This window comes from Nymphaea colorata, chromosome 13 (assembly GCF_008831285.2).
Source record: "Nymphaea colorata isolate Beijing-Zhang1983 chromosome 13, ASM883128v2, whole genome shotgun sequence".
Classification (NCBI taxonomy): domain Eukaryota; kingdom Viridiplantae; phylum Streptophyta; class Magnoliopsida; order Nymphaeales; family Nymphaeaceae; genus Nymphaea; species Nymphaea colorata.
Genome location: NC_045150.1, coordinates 7169331 through 7183505, shown reverse-complemented (window position 1 = coordinate 7183505; position 14175 = coordinate 7169331). Strand labels below are relative to the sequence as shown.

At 38.9% G+C, this 14175-nt stretch overlaps 2 protein-coding genes across 2 annotated transcripts; one reads left to right on the top strand and one right to left on the bottom strand.

Annotated features, from left to right (window-relative positions):
- Window positions 1-1911: 1911 nt before the first annotated feature.
- Window positions 1912-5967, top strand: LOC116267262 (uncharacterized). Its single transcript, XM_031648889.2, has 8 exons — window positions 1912-2367; window positions 3135-3248; window positions 3350-3418; window positions 3555-3574; window positions 3663-3715; window positions 3873-3903; window positions 3995-4076; window positions 5637-5967. The coding sequence occupies exons 1-8, from the start codon at window positions 2169-2171 to the stop codon at window positions 5807-5809; spliced, it is 741 nt and encodes a 246-aa protein (XP_031504749.1). The 5' UTR covers window positions 1912-2168; the 3' UTR covers window positions 5810-5967.
- Window positions 5968-6694: 727 nt separating this feature from the next.
- On the bottom strand, window positions 6695-13120 carry LOC116267308 (protein N-terminal glutamine amidohydrolase). The gene is made up of 6 exons (XM_031648985.2): window positions 12599-13120; window positions 10474-10579; window positions 9601-9678; window positions 9336-9463; window positions 7753-7877; window positions 6695-6983 (listed from the first exon to the last, which is right to left on the bottom strand). The coding sequence occupies exons 1-6, from the start codon at window positions 12673-12675 to the stop codon at window positions 6781-6783; spliced, it is 717 nt and encodes a 238-aa protein (XP_031504845.1). The 5' UTR covers window positions 12676-13120; the 3' UTR covers window positions 6695-6780.
- Window positions 13121-14175: the final 1055 nt, after the last annotated feature.

The window sequence follows — 14175 nt, the reverse complement described above, 5'->3', positions numbered from 1 at the left end:
TTGGAGCTTGTCTAGGTCTTGTTAACAGTCAGTTAGTTGTGATCAAAGAAAGAACTTATCATACGCCCAAGGAGGTTGGCATAAGGTTTGAGGTGGGGGCTGATTGCGGCCTGCCTTTATTTTGAACACGTGCTCCGATATATAAGTTGAAACATAGCAAAGACACTTCAAGATACCAAAAGCAGCCTGTAACCTTGGGAGGAAGGGGAAGACTTCAGCCTTCACTTGGAAGGTCTTGCTCACCCTACAGCCCTTATTCCATCATAGAGATGGTTATGTTAGTGAGGCAACTCTGCTTAGGCTTGTGACATGGTGAGTTTGGGCTAATCTTCAACAAACAAATAATGCTCGAAGCAAAGCGGGTGGGTTCAGTCGTCTACTTCGTCATACCATCCAAAAAGGGCATTCATAATAGTTTTGTGACTTTGACTGCAAATGGAAGTGATATTATTTCTTAAGCGATTTTGGGCAGATTAGAGTTCCCTAACAAACTACATTGTCCAAAGCCACATTCTCTAGATAGAAAATTGCAAATTCTTCTCTTTATGCATGGGCACCAAGTGTACATTCTGCATAAGTTGTTCCAGTAAGTGGTAGTTTAAACTTGACGGATTATCTTTGTTTTTACTCCAGAAGTTGGTATTATGAATTTAAGAGTAAGGCACATCAAGACAAAGTTGATCCAGAAGGTTTATGTGAGGCGGTAAATCTTTCTTTGCTTGTTGAAGAGGGGTTGGAGTCTTGGCATGAGGAATGCAAGCGATGTAGAACATGGCTTCCTATACCCGAAGCACAACGCCAACAGGCGTTCATGGTTGGAAGCTGCGGGCCATGAATTTTCAGTTTGGCATGTGGAGCCTGATAGAATGGACTTGTACCAGAAATTCTTCTTGTACTTGAGACCTCAGGGGTCGTTTGACATTAGAAACATGTTATTGTTTCATGAATCTGACTCAAAATTAGAACATATTTATATAACACTTGTTCACTTGTTTCATGTGTCTATTCTAATTATAGAACAGATTTATGGAATGCTCACATGGTATTCCTAATGACAAACCGCCTCTAAAAGAATAGATATTGGGCAATCTAGGGAGCCTCGATGTCACAATCTTTGCGATTTCCTCTGCTTATATTGACCACATTTACTTAGATCGTTGGATGCATAAGAATTCATTCAAGGGCAGAGCCAGAAAACTCTGGTTTAAGTGTACTAGTTATATAAGCGAGAACTTTTAAAGGGCACTTATATGTAAATGAGGAACACATAAAATTTCAATATGAAAATAAATACTTTGTGGGACTACCATGCCCACACCTACCTCGGTTCTTGAATTCATTTTAGGCATGAAGTAATGGAGGTTGACAGATTATCAAAATGGTTAACCCCATGGATGAAACTTTTTCTCAAGAATTCAACTAATGAAGATTGGTACAACTTTTTGACCAATTCATTCCATTAAGTTGGTATAGCCTATTTTGGAATATTTATGGCCTGGATGCCGCCTCATAGGTCACTGTCACACCCCCAAGTGCTCTCTCAACTGCTCCCTTGTCTTGGGACATGGAGGAAATGAAAATTTTCTTTGCTTTAGGATGAAATTTTCTATCTACCCACTGAATTCACCAATAAAGTTCTACACCTACTCAGAATTTGACTACCAATCGAATCTATATCCTTTTAGCAAATCCAACTAACCGGGTTGGTATTCAAGTTGAATAGGCGCAACATACTGACCATTGACATCCATAGACCACCTACCAACTGTAATTAAAACGACATTAAATGATAAAAGAAGCTGATTCTTGTGGGTATTTATGTTATGTCACTACATTTAACCGTGACGAAGGGACCAAACCAAGTAACACTGGTCTTTGCTAAATCTTTCATTTAACAATAGAGACACGAGTTTCATCAATAAATTCAGAGAGGAGAGGAGCAAGGCTTTCCAAAAGTCAGTCATCGTTACGACTTACAAGATCGTGGAAGAAAATGAACTACCTTTGCTACTAGAAAATGGTCAGGCATCTCGAGGGGCCGAAGCGGGCTCTGTATGTAATTTGTGCATACAATATAAAGCGTAAAGGACGAGCGTGAATAGTGCGGGGAGAGAGTGAGAGAGAAAAGGAGGGAGAGAAAGAGAGAAAAGGAGGGAGAGAAAGAGAGAATGGGCGGGGAGTACGCGCACAGAGATGTTACCAATTGCAACACCTACAACTACGGGGATGCCCTCTACTGGGACGGGCGCTACCTCCAGGAGGTCAGGCCCTACGACTGGTACCAGCGATACTCTGCCCTTCAGCCCTTCGTAAACAAGCACATCCCCAAGGCCTCTCGCCTCCTCATGCTCGGCTGCGGCACCGCTGGTACTCTCTGCTACTCTTCCCCCTCTTCTTCTTCTTCTTCTTTCAGCCCCTGCCTCTTTTTCCCTTCTCCCTGATCCCGTCTCTAGGGGTGGTCGTTGTTCCAGGCTTCCAGCTCGTCGAATCAACGTTGGCGGTCTTGAGTTTTTTTTTTATGGCGTTGGATTTTCGTCAGCACCCATTAGCTATTTCCTTCATACACGGACGATTTGATGAATTGTTCGATGGGTTATGTGAGAATTTTTATTTAGATTATAGGAGAGCCTAATTATAAATCTTGATATGTTTTCGGTCAATAAATTTTCAATTAACTCCGGCGAAGTTCTCCTGGAGAACATTTTAATGAATGCCCCTTTAATTGTAGGTGATCATATATTAGCGGTTTGAGGGAATTCTCGTTGTAGGTAATTGAAATTTTGAGCAGCGATGGAAATGATGTAACTGTCGCTATTAATTTTTGAATTTTAGGAAGAAACGGACTTATACCCACCATTTGCACTTTGAACTATATAGGGAAAAACTTGAGAAATTGAAAAGTGGTGCTTATGTCTAGTAATGGTTCTGTGACAGTTAGGTTCTTGATTTTTCATTTAGGTATCGACATCCTTGGTTTTTGCATCCTTAGTATGCATTGGCATTAATTTACTTCAAGATTGAACGGGAAGTCTTTATCTAGCAAGCTTTTGCATATTGTATGTTTTCTTATGTCCGCCGCTGGATTTGTGTGCTGATCATCAGGTTTTTGTATTTCCAATTTTTTGCTTTTGCAGTCATGTCAGAAGATATGATAAAGGACGGGTACGAGTACATAATGAATATTGACATCTCGTCTGTTGCAATTTACATGATGAAAAAGAAGAATGAGCGGGTAACTCAGCTGGAATGTATCCACAGAAGAGATTCAATCTTGTCCCTTTGTTGCAATGTAAAATTGATGCTTGTTGAAATTTCATTCGATTTGCAATATTCTTGACACAATGGCTAGATATGGAAATGGATGTCACGGACATGAGTTTCTTTTCTGATGAATCATTTGATAGTGCTATTGATAAAGGTAATTTTTCTTGTATATCATATATGAATGTTTCATGAAATTTGAAAAAGGTTCCAGATATTGGGAACCATAGTTAATGAAATTACTATTGCTTTATCTAATTTGCATCTCATTATGGTTGTGAGTTTTGATGCAGGAACACTCGATTCTTTGATGGTAAGACGCTTGTCTCAATATTTTAGTAATTGTTATATATCTCTTTTTGGCAAAATTTTCTGACATTTATTTAAATGTGCATTCCAAGTGTGGCTACAATGCTCCTACTAATGCGGCCAGCATGCTGGGGGAAGTAAGCAGGTTTTAGATTGTCACCTCAGGAGTTCCATCATAATTGTAAACACTAGAGTGGACAATAGGCTCTTTTCCATTTTTTTCAGTTTGTGTTTTTTCTTAAACATTATGACCTTACCTTTGCCTGACTACTTCCTTTCCTTGTTTCATGTGGACTTAATAGGCTTCTTAAGCCTGGAGGCGTCTATATGTTGGTATTCTCATTAATTCCTTTCTTTGATCCTCTGCCATTTGTTTTGATCTTTTGTAATTAACCCATCCTAATAGCTCTGGCAATCTATGCAGATAACTTATGGTGATCCAACAGTCAGAATGCCTCATTTGAACCGGCCACAGTACAATTGGAAGATCACACTGTACATTATATGTAAGTTCTTTTTCAGGAGGTTTATTTTAACAGCTAACTTTGCTAATTGGAGACATTTGCATAAACATTTTAAAAACTTACATGCCCTTGTAACAAGTTTCAATAGCTTGAATGGTTGACAAGAGGCTTTTTTAGAACAGGATTAGGTATCTTTCTATGAAAGGGCATCTTCCTGAGGGAGGGAGGTCCAACTTTGTGTGGAAGTAAATGGGCTTCACGAGTGAACCCAACATTGGTATTCAATTCAGTCTCTGTGGGGAAAAGGCCCGTCACATGAAATCAAGATCAAACAAGTACCTCTAGGAAGTGAAAATGACCATAAAAGGGAAGGAACACATGAAACTAGTCATGAAAGTTAACAGAATCTTCCCTTTCTAGTTTTCAACTTAATGTCAATGCTTAGGAATAATAGGAATAACTTTCTTGTCTACGGAAAGCAAAATCAGCAAAGTTGTTTTAACGAGACGAAAACTGTTGAGGAGTGCCGGTGGCTTCAAGTCTAGACCGAAGTTGGCTTATGTTCACATTACCCTGTTACTTGCCAGTCAACATCTTGCCTAGGCACCTAGATAACCCAGCCGCTATTTGATGCTACCTGTGCACCTACGGGGCCCTAAAGAACAAACCCCATGCAAGAAGGCATGGAGTTCTAATAATATTCAATCTTTAAAAGTTTTGGATGTTAAAAAGACTAAGATATTTAATTTTTATCTGGGTTTATGATTCGTCACTAGTTGTCGATGTGCACGCCAGGCCAATATGTATGTATGGACTATATCATTACCCAACCCAATCAATAGTTGTTCATGAAGACATATCTTTTAAGTTTGACTTGGAGAGGTTAGCTTTGCCACTTGAACACCATATATATTGCAAGTGTCATGTGTCGGAATGAAAAATTACCATGAAACCACTTTTGCGGACATAGTTGATCCGTGTTAAACATGGTCGGGTTTAGTATTTTTTGCTGGCGTTGATTATTGCTTATACAGATATAGTTTTCTTACTGACCATAAATGTGCTTTTGACTTGCATACTGCACCTCCGTTCTCTTACAACGAGACATGTCCCACCAAGTTTTCCTGTGGAATCGACTGTGTTATTGTTGCCACTTGCACAAACTGCATCCCGCGAGGATTTTCTCCTGGTGTTCTACCAGCCTCTATCAAATCACACGGTGGGACACACATATCATCCGCTGGTTTGTCTCATTGTCTGATTGGCAGGAGTAAACTTATGAGGGCGTAGGGTCCTAAGTTGTCTCCTTGGCATGACAGGACTTTATTGGGAGCCTGATTCTACTCCATTTTGTTGCTGCATCACATAGTCAACATAGTAAGAAAAGTGTGGTGCCAATTCAAGGTTCTCTTTGATGTCCTTTATGGGGATACCTTTTTGTGATTTCACGCCTGGCTGGAAATTCATGACGTTAAAGTAGTACTATCTATGTGTTTCTTGTAGTCTGCATGCATATTGGTATTGTAAAGGTGATTAGACCATGTTCTGTATCTGATATTCCGAAGCTGATGCTGACACCCTGCTGTAAATTGGATATTGCAGCTCGACCTGGATTTGAGATTCCTTCAACCAGCTCCCCTAATTCAATCTTGGAACCTATCCCACTAACGGAGGATGGTTTGCTTCCACCAGGTTTCACGCTAGAAGATCCTGAATCTCACTACATTTATGTATGTGAGAAGGGACAAGCGGCCTCTTTACCTACTGATTCATAATTTCTTGCAGCAACTGATGCTTTACTGATCCCAAACTGCGAAAAGAAATGTTGTAGAAATAGAATAGCATCCTGAAACTATCTTCATTCTTGAATATTGAGCTTGTTGTATAACAATCATTGATCGTTACTGAGATGGGGTTGTAGAGTTGGAGCTAAGATGATATTTTGTTTCGGTGCTTGATTAAAGCTAGTATATGCGTCTCACCTTGTGCCAAAGAATTCTGAAATTTTAAAATGCTGATCCTCTAAAAACTTATGGTTGTTGGTTGGGTTGGAGCAATCTAAAGAAAAAGTTGACGTGCCATCGGGAGGCGATTTAGGCTTAAACTTCTCCGTAGTCTATAACAAGCCTTGTTGCTTGGGTTGGAGAAATGTAGAGAAAAAAATTGACGTGCAATTGAGAAACTCTTGAGGCAATTTAGGCTTGCAGTTGGACAAATCGTAAGCAAGTGAAGTCAATCTGATGCTACGTAAATGATTCAGCGTTTTTCCCCCCTCCTGTGGTAAATGCATAATTCGAGTTACGTGGTCTGGAGTAGCTTGTGCGGCGGTTCGAATTTGAAGCGGTTCTTGTGATCCTTCGCATGGAAGGCATCATTTTACATAAATCTGGCGTTTCCTCGAGCAACGTGGTAACCTTTTATGTCGCAAGATTGTGGGTAATCAAAATTCGAAAGGCCAAGAATATGCACGTGATGAACCTGTTAGTCCCAAATTGACTGTGAAAGCTTACTCGTGCATTCATGGTAACTCCGATAAACGAGAAATCTGTACCGATCTATACGTCATCTGGCAGCAAGGGTACTTTTTTCCTCAAGATCGAAAACTAAATAATATTATGAACTCCCCTTTTTGGTAGGCGTTTTTTTGTTTGCCAAGTTGCTCAATCAGAAATGCTTTTTCGTTCAACAGAAAGTATACTTGACGTTACAAAAAGTATGGTATTAACATCACAAAAAACATCTTCCGTTATCCTAGAGGATTGGTTTCCAGTAGCTGATTAGTACTAGGTTGGTGAAGTGGGATTCTTGTGAAGAACTCTTCCAACTGTGTTTCAGAAACCACCACACCTAAGGGCTGCAAGAATACGCTACGCAATGCATCCTGTACTGTGTTTGCAACCTCCTCAGTGCGAATTGTCATGTACTGATCGAGATTGTTCAGGATACCATCTGAATGACACAAAAGCATGAACTCAGAAACTAAAACAAACAAATAATTACTCAATGTCCATTATCTATGAGTAAGCACACACGTTTCATACAAGAGGTTACTAGATGTGAGTATCTGAGGCTTATTAGAACTTGGCAGGCCATAGAAAAGGCCTGACAGATGGATACGATTGGCTCCAAGAGGAATCTGCATACTCCTCCAAGAGATGCAGTTGACTATTAAGAGAAGTAATGGAAACCATCAGCTGCTTTTGTGCTTGATATATAGTCAATAAAAACCAACCGGACCCACAACCAAGCGTGGCTGGTTGACTACATAAAGAGATTTGTTATTCTTGACCCTGCTTCACTTTAATTGTTATTTGAACAAAAATATCACAATCAACTTTTGGTAAAAGTTATGTCTTGGTACGAGTGGGGAAAGCATTTCTCTTCTGCATGTCTATGGAGTTTTGAAAAATTCAAACATCTCTGAGAAGAGATAGATATAGAGGTAGGAATTTGTCGAACGAACCGCACTCCTTCGTATACGTCAGGAGTCCATTGATGAAAAGGGGCTGGGGAAAGCTTGAACCCAATTCCTACAATGATGGATATAAGCGCAATCGAAATTCCTGGGTGATAACACGACCTAAATCCTTGTGGTTTTTGGCTTGCAGACACAGTTCAAGGCCAGCCAATGTTAGGTCAGCTACCCAAAGTCTACTAAGCATCCAACTTCATGTCCACCATGTCAGACAAAAACTTCAAATCTAGTTCCAATACGTACCAACACCAACAATAGGGTTAGATGTTGGAGGAGGTGAAATCCAATTTCCATCTGCATCCTTCATGTGTCGCCGATCAGATGCAAAGTGATGAAGAAAAAGTGGAGCATGCACCACTCTGAAAAGCCTAAAAACAAAAAATAAACTGATTATGAAGTGTATTGAGATAATTCCAGTATGCAGCAAAAACTGTCACAATAATGTGTGTGCATGTATGCATGGAAGGGGAGGCAATAATGCGGTTTATGAGAAAAGCAATGACATGAGGTATTCAAAAGAAGGCCATGCCACCGTTTAGCTAAGAATGAGATCTATGACAAAGTATGACAGAGATTAATCAGTACCCATGTCGCCCCAGCAGCGTGTTTTGATGCTCCTCTGACTCACCAAAGTCAACTGCCAGCTATGACTGACAACTGTATGCAATCAGCCATACTGATACAATAGATTAATTAGGTCAACCTTACAATGTTTGATCTCTCTCTCTCTCTCTACACACACACACACACACACATATATATATATATACAATTGCTTCACTCCCCATGCTTGCACCTATATCCACATTTACACGTACATACCTATCTTTTGAAATTGGTATAAACTTGGGTGATGAAAAACACCAAGTTTTGAAGGACTGTGAAACATATGAAAATATGAAGTAACCGTCAAGTGTGCAAGGCCAGCAGCTTTAGCTTCCACACTGTTCATATGATTCAATAGTTCTACTTCATGAAGAAAGACCCACCAAGTCCAAAGTTTCCAGTTTTTGAGTTGAAAATTAAAAATCCTCCTCTTTTCTTGTTTCCTTCTTCACTCTAAACCTTTCTTGTACATAGTTCCTCACAACTTTTCATTTAAAATCTTCCATACAATGTTTTGAAAATCCATTCCTTCTCTATAACTTGACTCTTCGATAATAATGTGAGCCATAAGTATAACTATAGCGATGTCAATATATCTTAAAAGCGTGACCTGTTGTTCCTTCTAATCTTGATGATGCGACGGAGAATCAAGAAAGCTAATATATTTGTATGTTAATTACTTCCATACTGTGTTTTGTGAATATGTTATTCATTTTGAAATTTTTTGACATATACATATATATATGTCCGCGTGTGTGTACGGCCGTACCCCCTCACCCAAATTTTTTGAAAATGTCTGTACCCCTACCTATGTAACATAGCTTTCCAGATGCACAACAGGCCCTCAATATTCAAAATTTGATCAAGTTCATATTTCCCTACCCCGTATATAGAGAATCTTTGCCCACATAGACCCACTTGAAGAAACACTATGTCAAAGAAAGGTTCTCATGAGTAATTCTACAAGAAGGATTCCAAACATTTCCTTTTCTAACAAAATAATCAATGAAAAAGGAAAACAACCTCGTTCATGGAGCATAAAAGGCGTACAATTAATCCCTTTCCAAGTAGATATATGTATTACAGCTACAATGGGAAAACCTTCTCCCCAGGCATGAAGGTTTTTTGTAAATTTGTATACCTATCAGTAATACAAATCGGACCAGAAATATCATCGTAAGGAAGACCAATATCCTACAAGAGACAAATGAGTTACTTGCCTGCGGAAGACTGGATACAATTGAGCAGATGGCTGGATGGCTTCAAACACATACTGGGCCAACAAAACAGGAAAGGGAAGTGTTGAATCCAAATCCCATACGACAAGAGCATTTCCTTCTCCACTTGTCTGTTTTCAAATAAACATACCTCAAATGGAAACACAGTAAAGCTAATAGTTAGCAATAATCATCCAACACCTCTAGTACAGGTGGGACAAAAAATTGTCAGCCAGTGTTATTACTCGAATGCAAATAATCTGCTTACCTGAATACAGACTACATGGTAATCCCATAGAACAAGTCCATCAGTTCTTACACTTGCCCGCTGATGCCATAATGGTACCTATAAGATCAAAATTTTAAGGGCTTTACATTTGTTAGAGCTGCTACATAATTGATGGTTTCAATTAGTTGGCAAAACTTTTCATCAACTTTGTGACGTACAAATGTGGATACCACTGCAAGTAGTTGTAAGAACCATAAGAACTATATTTACCTGAGGAGGTTAACTTTCATAAGAAACCAACTTAAAGAGGTAACACAAACTGGTTAAGGATTTTTCCATGAAGATGAACGCCACACAAATGGTTGAAGGTTTGAATGTTTGAAAATGCAAACACTGGTATCTAGATTCAGTTAGCTCCCTTTCTCATGCATATATCATTTGAATCCAACAAAACTTATCCTCTCTGGAGACAAATCAAAAGGCAAACTAGACAATGTAACTGTGTTTCTAGAATTAAATAATTTAGCACAGGTGCTGGAAGCCATCTCACATGGATGATAAATTCAATTCAAAGAACACGTTTTAGCATTTCAAGCATTGTATTTCACATTCTTGCACACATGTTCTTCCATTTAATATTGGTGTAAATATCACCCAGTAAGAATTTTTGCTAAAATACCTAAAACCAGGAGGGTAGAATCTACTTTTTTATCAAATTACATCCATTTCAGCATATCCCTGTCCACCAAACAAGGTCTACAAATTAACGGCACTTTGTGAAACCTAAATGCTGTTCAGTTTGGATAACTGGCAAGCTGATGCCAAAATCAATTTCCATATTTGTTCGTTATTTTGAAAATCACTAGAACATATAAAGAGGAAAGGAAGGGTGTATATGAAGCAGATACATGCCTGTTTTCTGTCATTAGATATGAAAACAACAAAAAGGTCCATGCCTCCTATACCACTCAATCCAGAAGTACACAACTGCTTGCAAAGTAAGTAGACATTCTCCTCACTACATCATCAAATGTTTAAAGCATAAGTATTGTTGCCAAAACTTTAAATCAGCACTAAGATAAAGATAATAAAGAAACATTCAGCATGTATGTGATCCGAGCAAGTAGACAGAGTGTTTCACAAATATACCAATTGCACAGTAGTTTAATGAAGTGCAAATGATTACATGTCAGGGTAAGAAAGTAGATAGATATCAACATGCAGGGGGAACAGACCAGGGTTAAGAATTATTGCAACATTGTGAGACTGCATCTAATATTTTCTGGATATCGTGCATTTACTCAATGTAAATGAAGTTAGACTTTTAAAGATTGTAAAATGAAATGGTGCACCAACAAAATAGGAATGCAAAAGCCTGAACCTCGATATCTTAATTATGTTGGAGTTACATCTATATTCACAAAACACTAATATCATACAGTATATGCACAATCAGAAGATACAGTTCTAGGAAAGAGCAACCAAGTAGGCAATCCACACAAAGATTCTGGAAGGAGGCAGATATGGATGGAAAATGTAGTATCCAAACAAAGAGATCCACATCAATATTGTACACTAATGTGCTACAGGCTATTCTGCCAATGAAATTTACATACACGGATTTTCTTTAATGTGTTAATCCTTTAGCATGATTTCTAAAATGCCAGGGCTAAAGAATATGTCTTGTCTGTCCTATACTACAGATTGACATGATAGGAAAGGATACAAACTTGAAACTACTCACTAGGTTGATAAGTCACCTTTCTTTTCTTATTCTCACATTTATATTTTCTTAATGGTGGCTAGCATAATCTTTTCAAAACTAGCATATAGCTAGTTAAAGCTATTAAGGCTATCAACATAGTCTCAGAAAAATAGTTTGAAACTTCAAACATAGTGCCAACGGCAATTTGGCAGACACCATTGGCTAAATTTTGGTCACGTGCATCAACTGAAGAATGAACTCAGGTAGAAAGTGTATCCCAGGAGAACCAAGAATGCCACAAGGGCCATAAAATTATCGCGTAAAAATTCTAAATTCCAAGATCAGCCATTTTAAAATGTAACATAGAGGAAATAAAATCTCTTATGCTCCAGTCATATACGTTAAAGGATAGCATTTCTGATTGGGGGGAATAGATCAATAAACATTATTCACTCTCTCGAAAGCATGTAACAAGTAATCAGATATGGCCTTTCACAATGCAGTCCTTTTACGGAATAATGCCCAGATATCATTTTTTTTTCCATAGCACCATAGTCAGAAAGACGAAGTTCTAATAAATCTAAAAAAGTTAAGAAGACAAAGATCCTTCTAAGGCGACAAATCTACTCCGAATCTATTAGATGTCGCACGATCTTCTCAAATACCCAAAATATTCACTTGAAAAGCGACGATAAAAGAAGTATGGTGTCTCATGATTACTCATGAACCACAATATCTAGGCTAGAACTCCGTCGCACGCATCTTCTCTACAGGAAGGAGAAGATGTATCCGTCTTTATTTAATCGGCTGATAAGTTGATAATAGCTTTGACAAATCCAGAACATCAAGGTCGGTAGAACCTACGAAAGACCCAGTTTTCTGATCTGCGCCAAGTAAGTTTGAAATTGGTGGCACAACCATCGAAACGGATAAGCCCCCATTCTGTAACTTGCTAGCATCCATGATCAAGCCAAAAAATAAATTGATATGGGGAACTCAGTTCGGTGGCGATCTTCTTCTCCTAATTTTATCAAATAACCGACTACCATGAACATCAATGTGGGCGAACATTCAGCATCCATCGCCTTCAGATCAAGGAAAAATGGGTTATCGTGTTACTGACTAACAACAATCCATACCCAGAAAACTTCAAACACAGGCCAGAAATTTACGCAGGACCATCAAAAGTAGCTAGGGATTACAGACACCGGACCATCACCTCTCATCAACCGACAGAGATGTATCTATCTTCCGTAAATTGTTCAAAGCAGAGGTCACAACTAATATAACGGACGGGGAATTGATTCAGGAGACACGAAGAGAGTAACCAACCAATAGCAGGGGGTGTGAGCGAAATCACCACGTCGGACAGACGGAGGGCAAAGAGTGGCGGAAGGGGAAGCGGACATGCTATTGCAACCTTCCACCCGCTCCACCAAGCACTCGCGCGTGCGACTGCAGCACCATGGGAGACGAATGATCGATACCTCTGATCAATCGTAAAAATGCCACCGTGCAATGAGTCCGCGCTTCCGGTGATGGATCTTTCGTTTCGGTACGGTAACAGATCTGACGATCCGACCTGGTTTGCAATTCGTCTGGCGAACGGAAGGAGCTGCTTGTAAGCCTGCAAACCTATGGTTTGGTCGGGTTGGCAGACCGGTAGAAACTTGGTCGTCAGTAGATGCTATTTTTTCTAGACTGGAAATGGTAGCAGATGCTGTTCTCTCAGGTTGTCGAGAGTAATCATAAATTCAGTTAAGGGAGTTCCTAAACCTCGAGAGAAGGAGGAAGAAGGAAGAGTTTCAAGTTTCAACTGTTTTTCTGTCACGTTCCGCTCACTGAAAAGGTAAAAATCCAACTAAGATCTAATAGTCACAGATCTAACTATGATGGGTATCTCTTTTCAAGGTCGTGTTTGTAGTAGGCTAAAAAAATCCACCTTATTAAGCATTTGGTATTAAAGTTCAATTCTTAAACTCAGAATCTAACACACAAGTATGCATTTAGTGAATTTGTAACCTATCATGTGTGAGGTAAAATATTTTTATATCAATGATATTGAAAAAGCCTAAGCATTTTATATATCCTTAGCCTCATACTACTAGATGTTCTGTTTCATATAACCCTTTAGGTGTGAACTAAAGCCAATAAAGGAGTAAGTTAACCACATACAGACACCACACACACATATCAAGAGATGTTACCAGTAATGCCATAGCCAAATTAAAAAATTAGCATTAACCATAATTTTTTTTCCTTCTTCTAGCGAGTGATATATAATAACTAAGAGTGGGCGTTGGGTCAATCGGGCTTGAAAACTGGGCTCGGGCCTGGCCCGGGTCCCGACCTAGCTCGACTCGTTTGATAATAATTTTTTTTACATTATAAATAATTTTTATAATACAAAATATATTTTTAATAATAAAATATATATGGTTAAATTAAATAATAATTAAAAATATTTTTTTAAATTATTAATGGAACAGATCCAGGCAAGGACAGATCAAGCCTGGCCCGAGCCCGACTGGTCCGATCCGGGCCACACCATCGGGCCCGGGCCGGGTACCCATGGCCCAGGACTAATAATAACTAGCTAAATATCTCAGTCCTCGACCTTTCTTTTAAAATAAGAGACAATCACTATGCCTTGAAAGACTAAATAATCACATTTTCCACTAGACAAATCTATTCTTATAAAAGTCATAAATTAAATGTTATGAATTCATTTTTGCCTACAAATGATCTTGTTTTTTTTTTAAGTGTATTTCTGGGTAAGTGGGGTTTCCTTTTCACTGTAGGGTAGAAGGCCGAAGCTTCCACCCAACCCCTTATTCGCTTAGGGTACAAAGTTTATTTTTGGTGCTTTGAGGTCAGCTGCCATCCTGCCGTAATTGATGCTACGAGGA

Coding starts and splice junctions, on each gene's coding strand:
- LOC116267308 (XM_031648985.2), bottom strand. CDS start 12,675: ATGTCCGCTTCCCCTTCCGCCACTCTTTGCCCTCCGTCTGTCCGACGT. Junction 9,679..10,473: donor TATCTAATGACAGAAAACAG/GCATGTATCTGC, acceptor TTGATCTTATAG/GTACCATTATGGCATCAGCG. Junction 7,878..9,335: donor TTGTATCCAGTCTTCCGCAG/GCAAGTAACTCA, acceptor TTTTGTTTTTAG/GCTTTTCAGAGTGGTGCATG.
- LOC116267262 (XM_031648889.2), top strand. CDS start 2,169: ATGGGCGGGGAGTACGCGCACAGAGATGTTACCAATTGCAACACCTAC. Junction 3,249..3,349: donor GCGGGTAACTCAGCTGGAAT/GTATCCACAGAA, acceptor CACAATGGCTAG/ATATGGAAATGGATGTCACG. Junction 3,716..3,872: donor ATGCTGGGGGAAGTAAGCAG/GTTTTAGATTGT, acceptor TGGACTTAATAG/GCTTCTTAAGCCTGGAGGCG.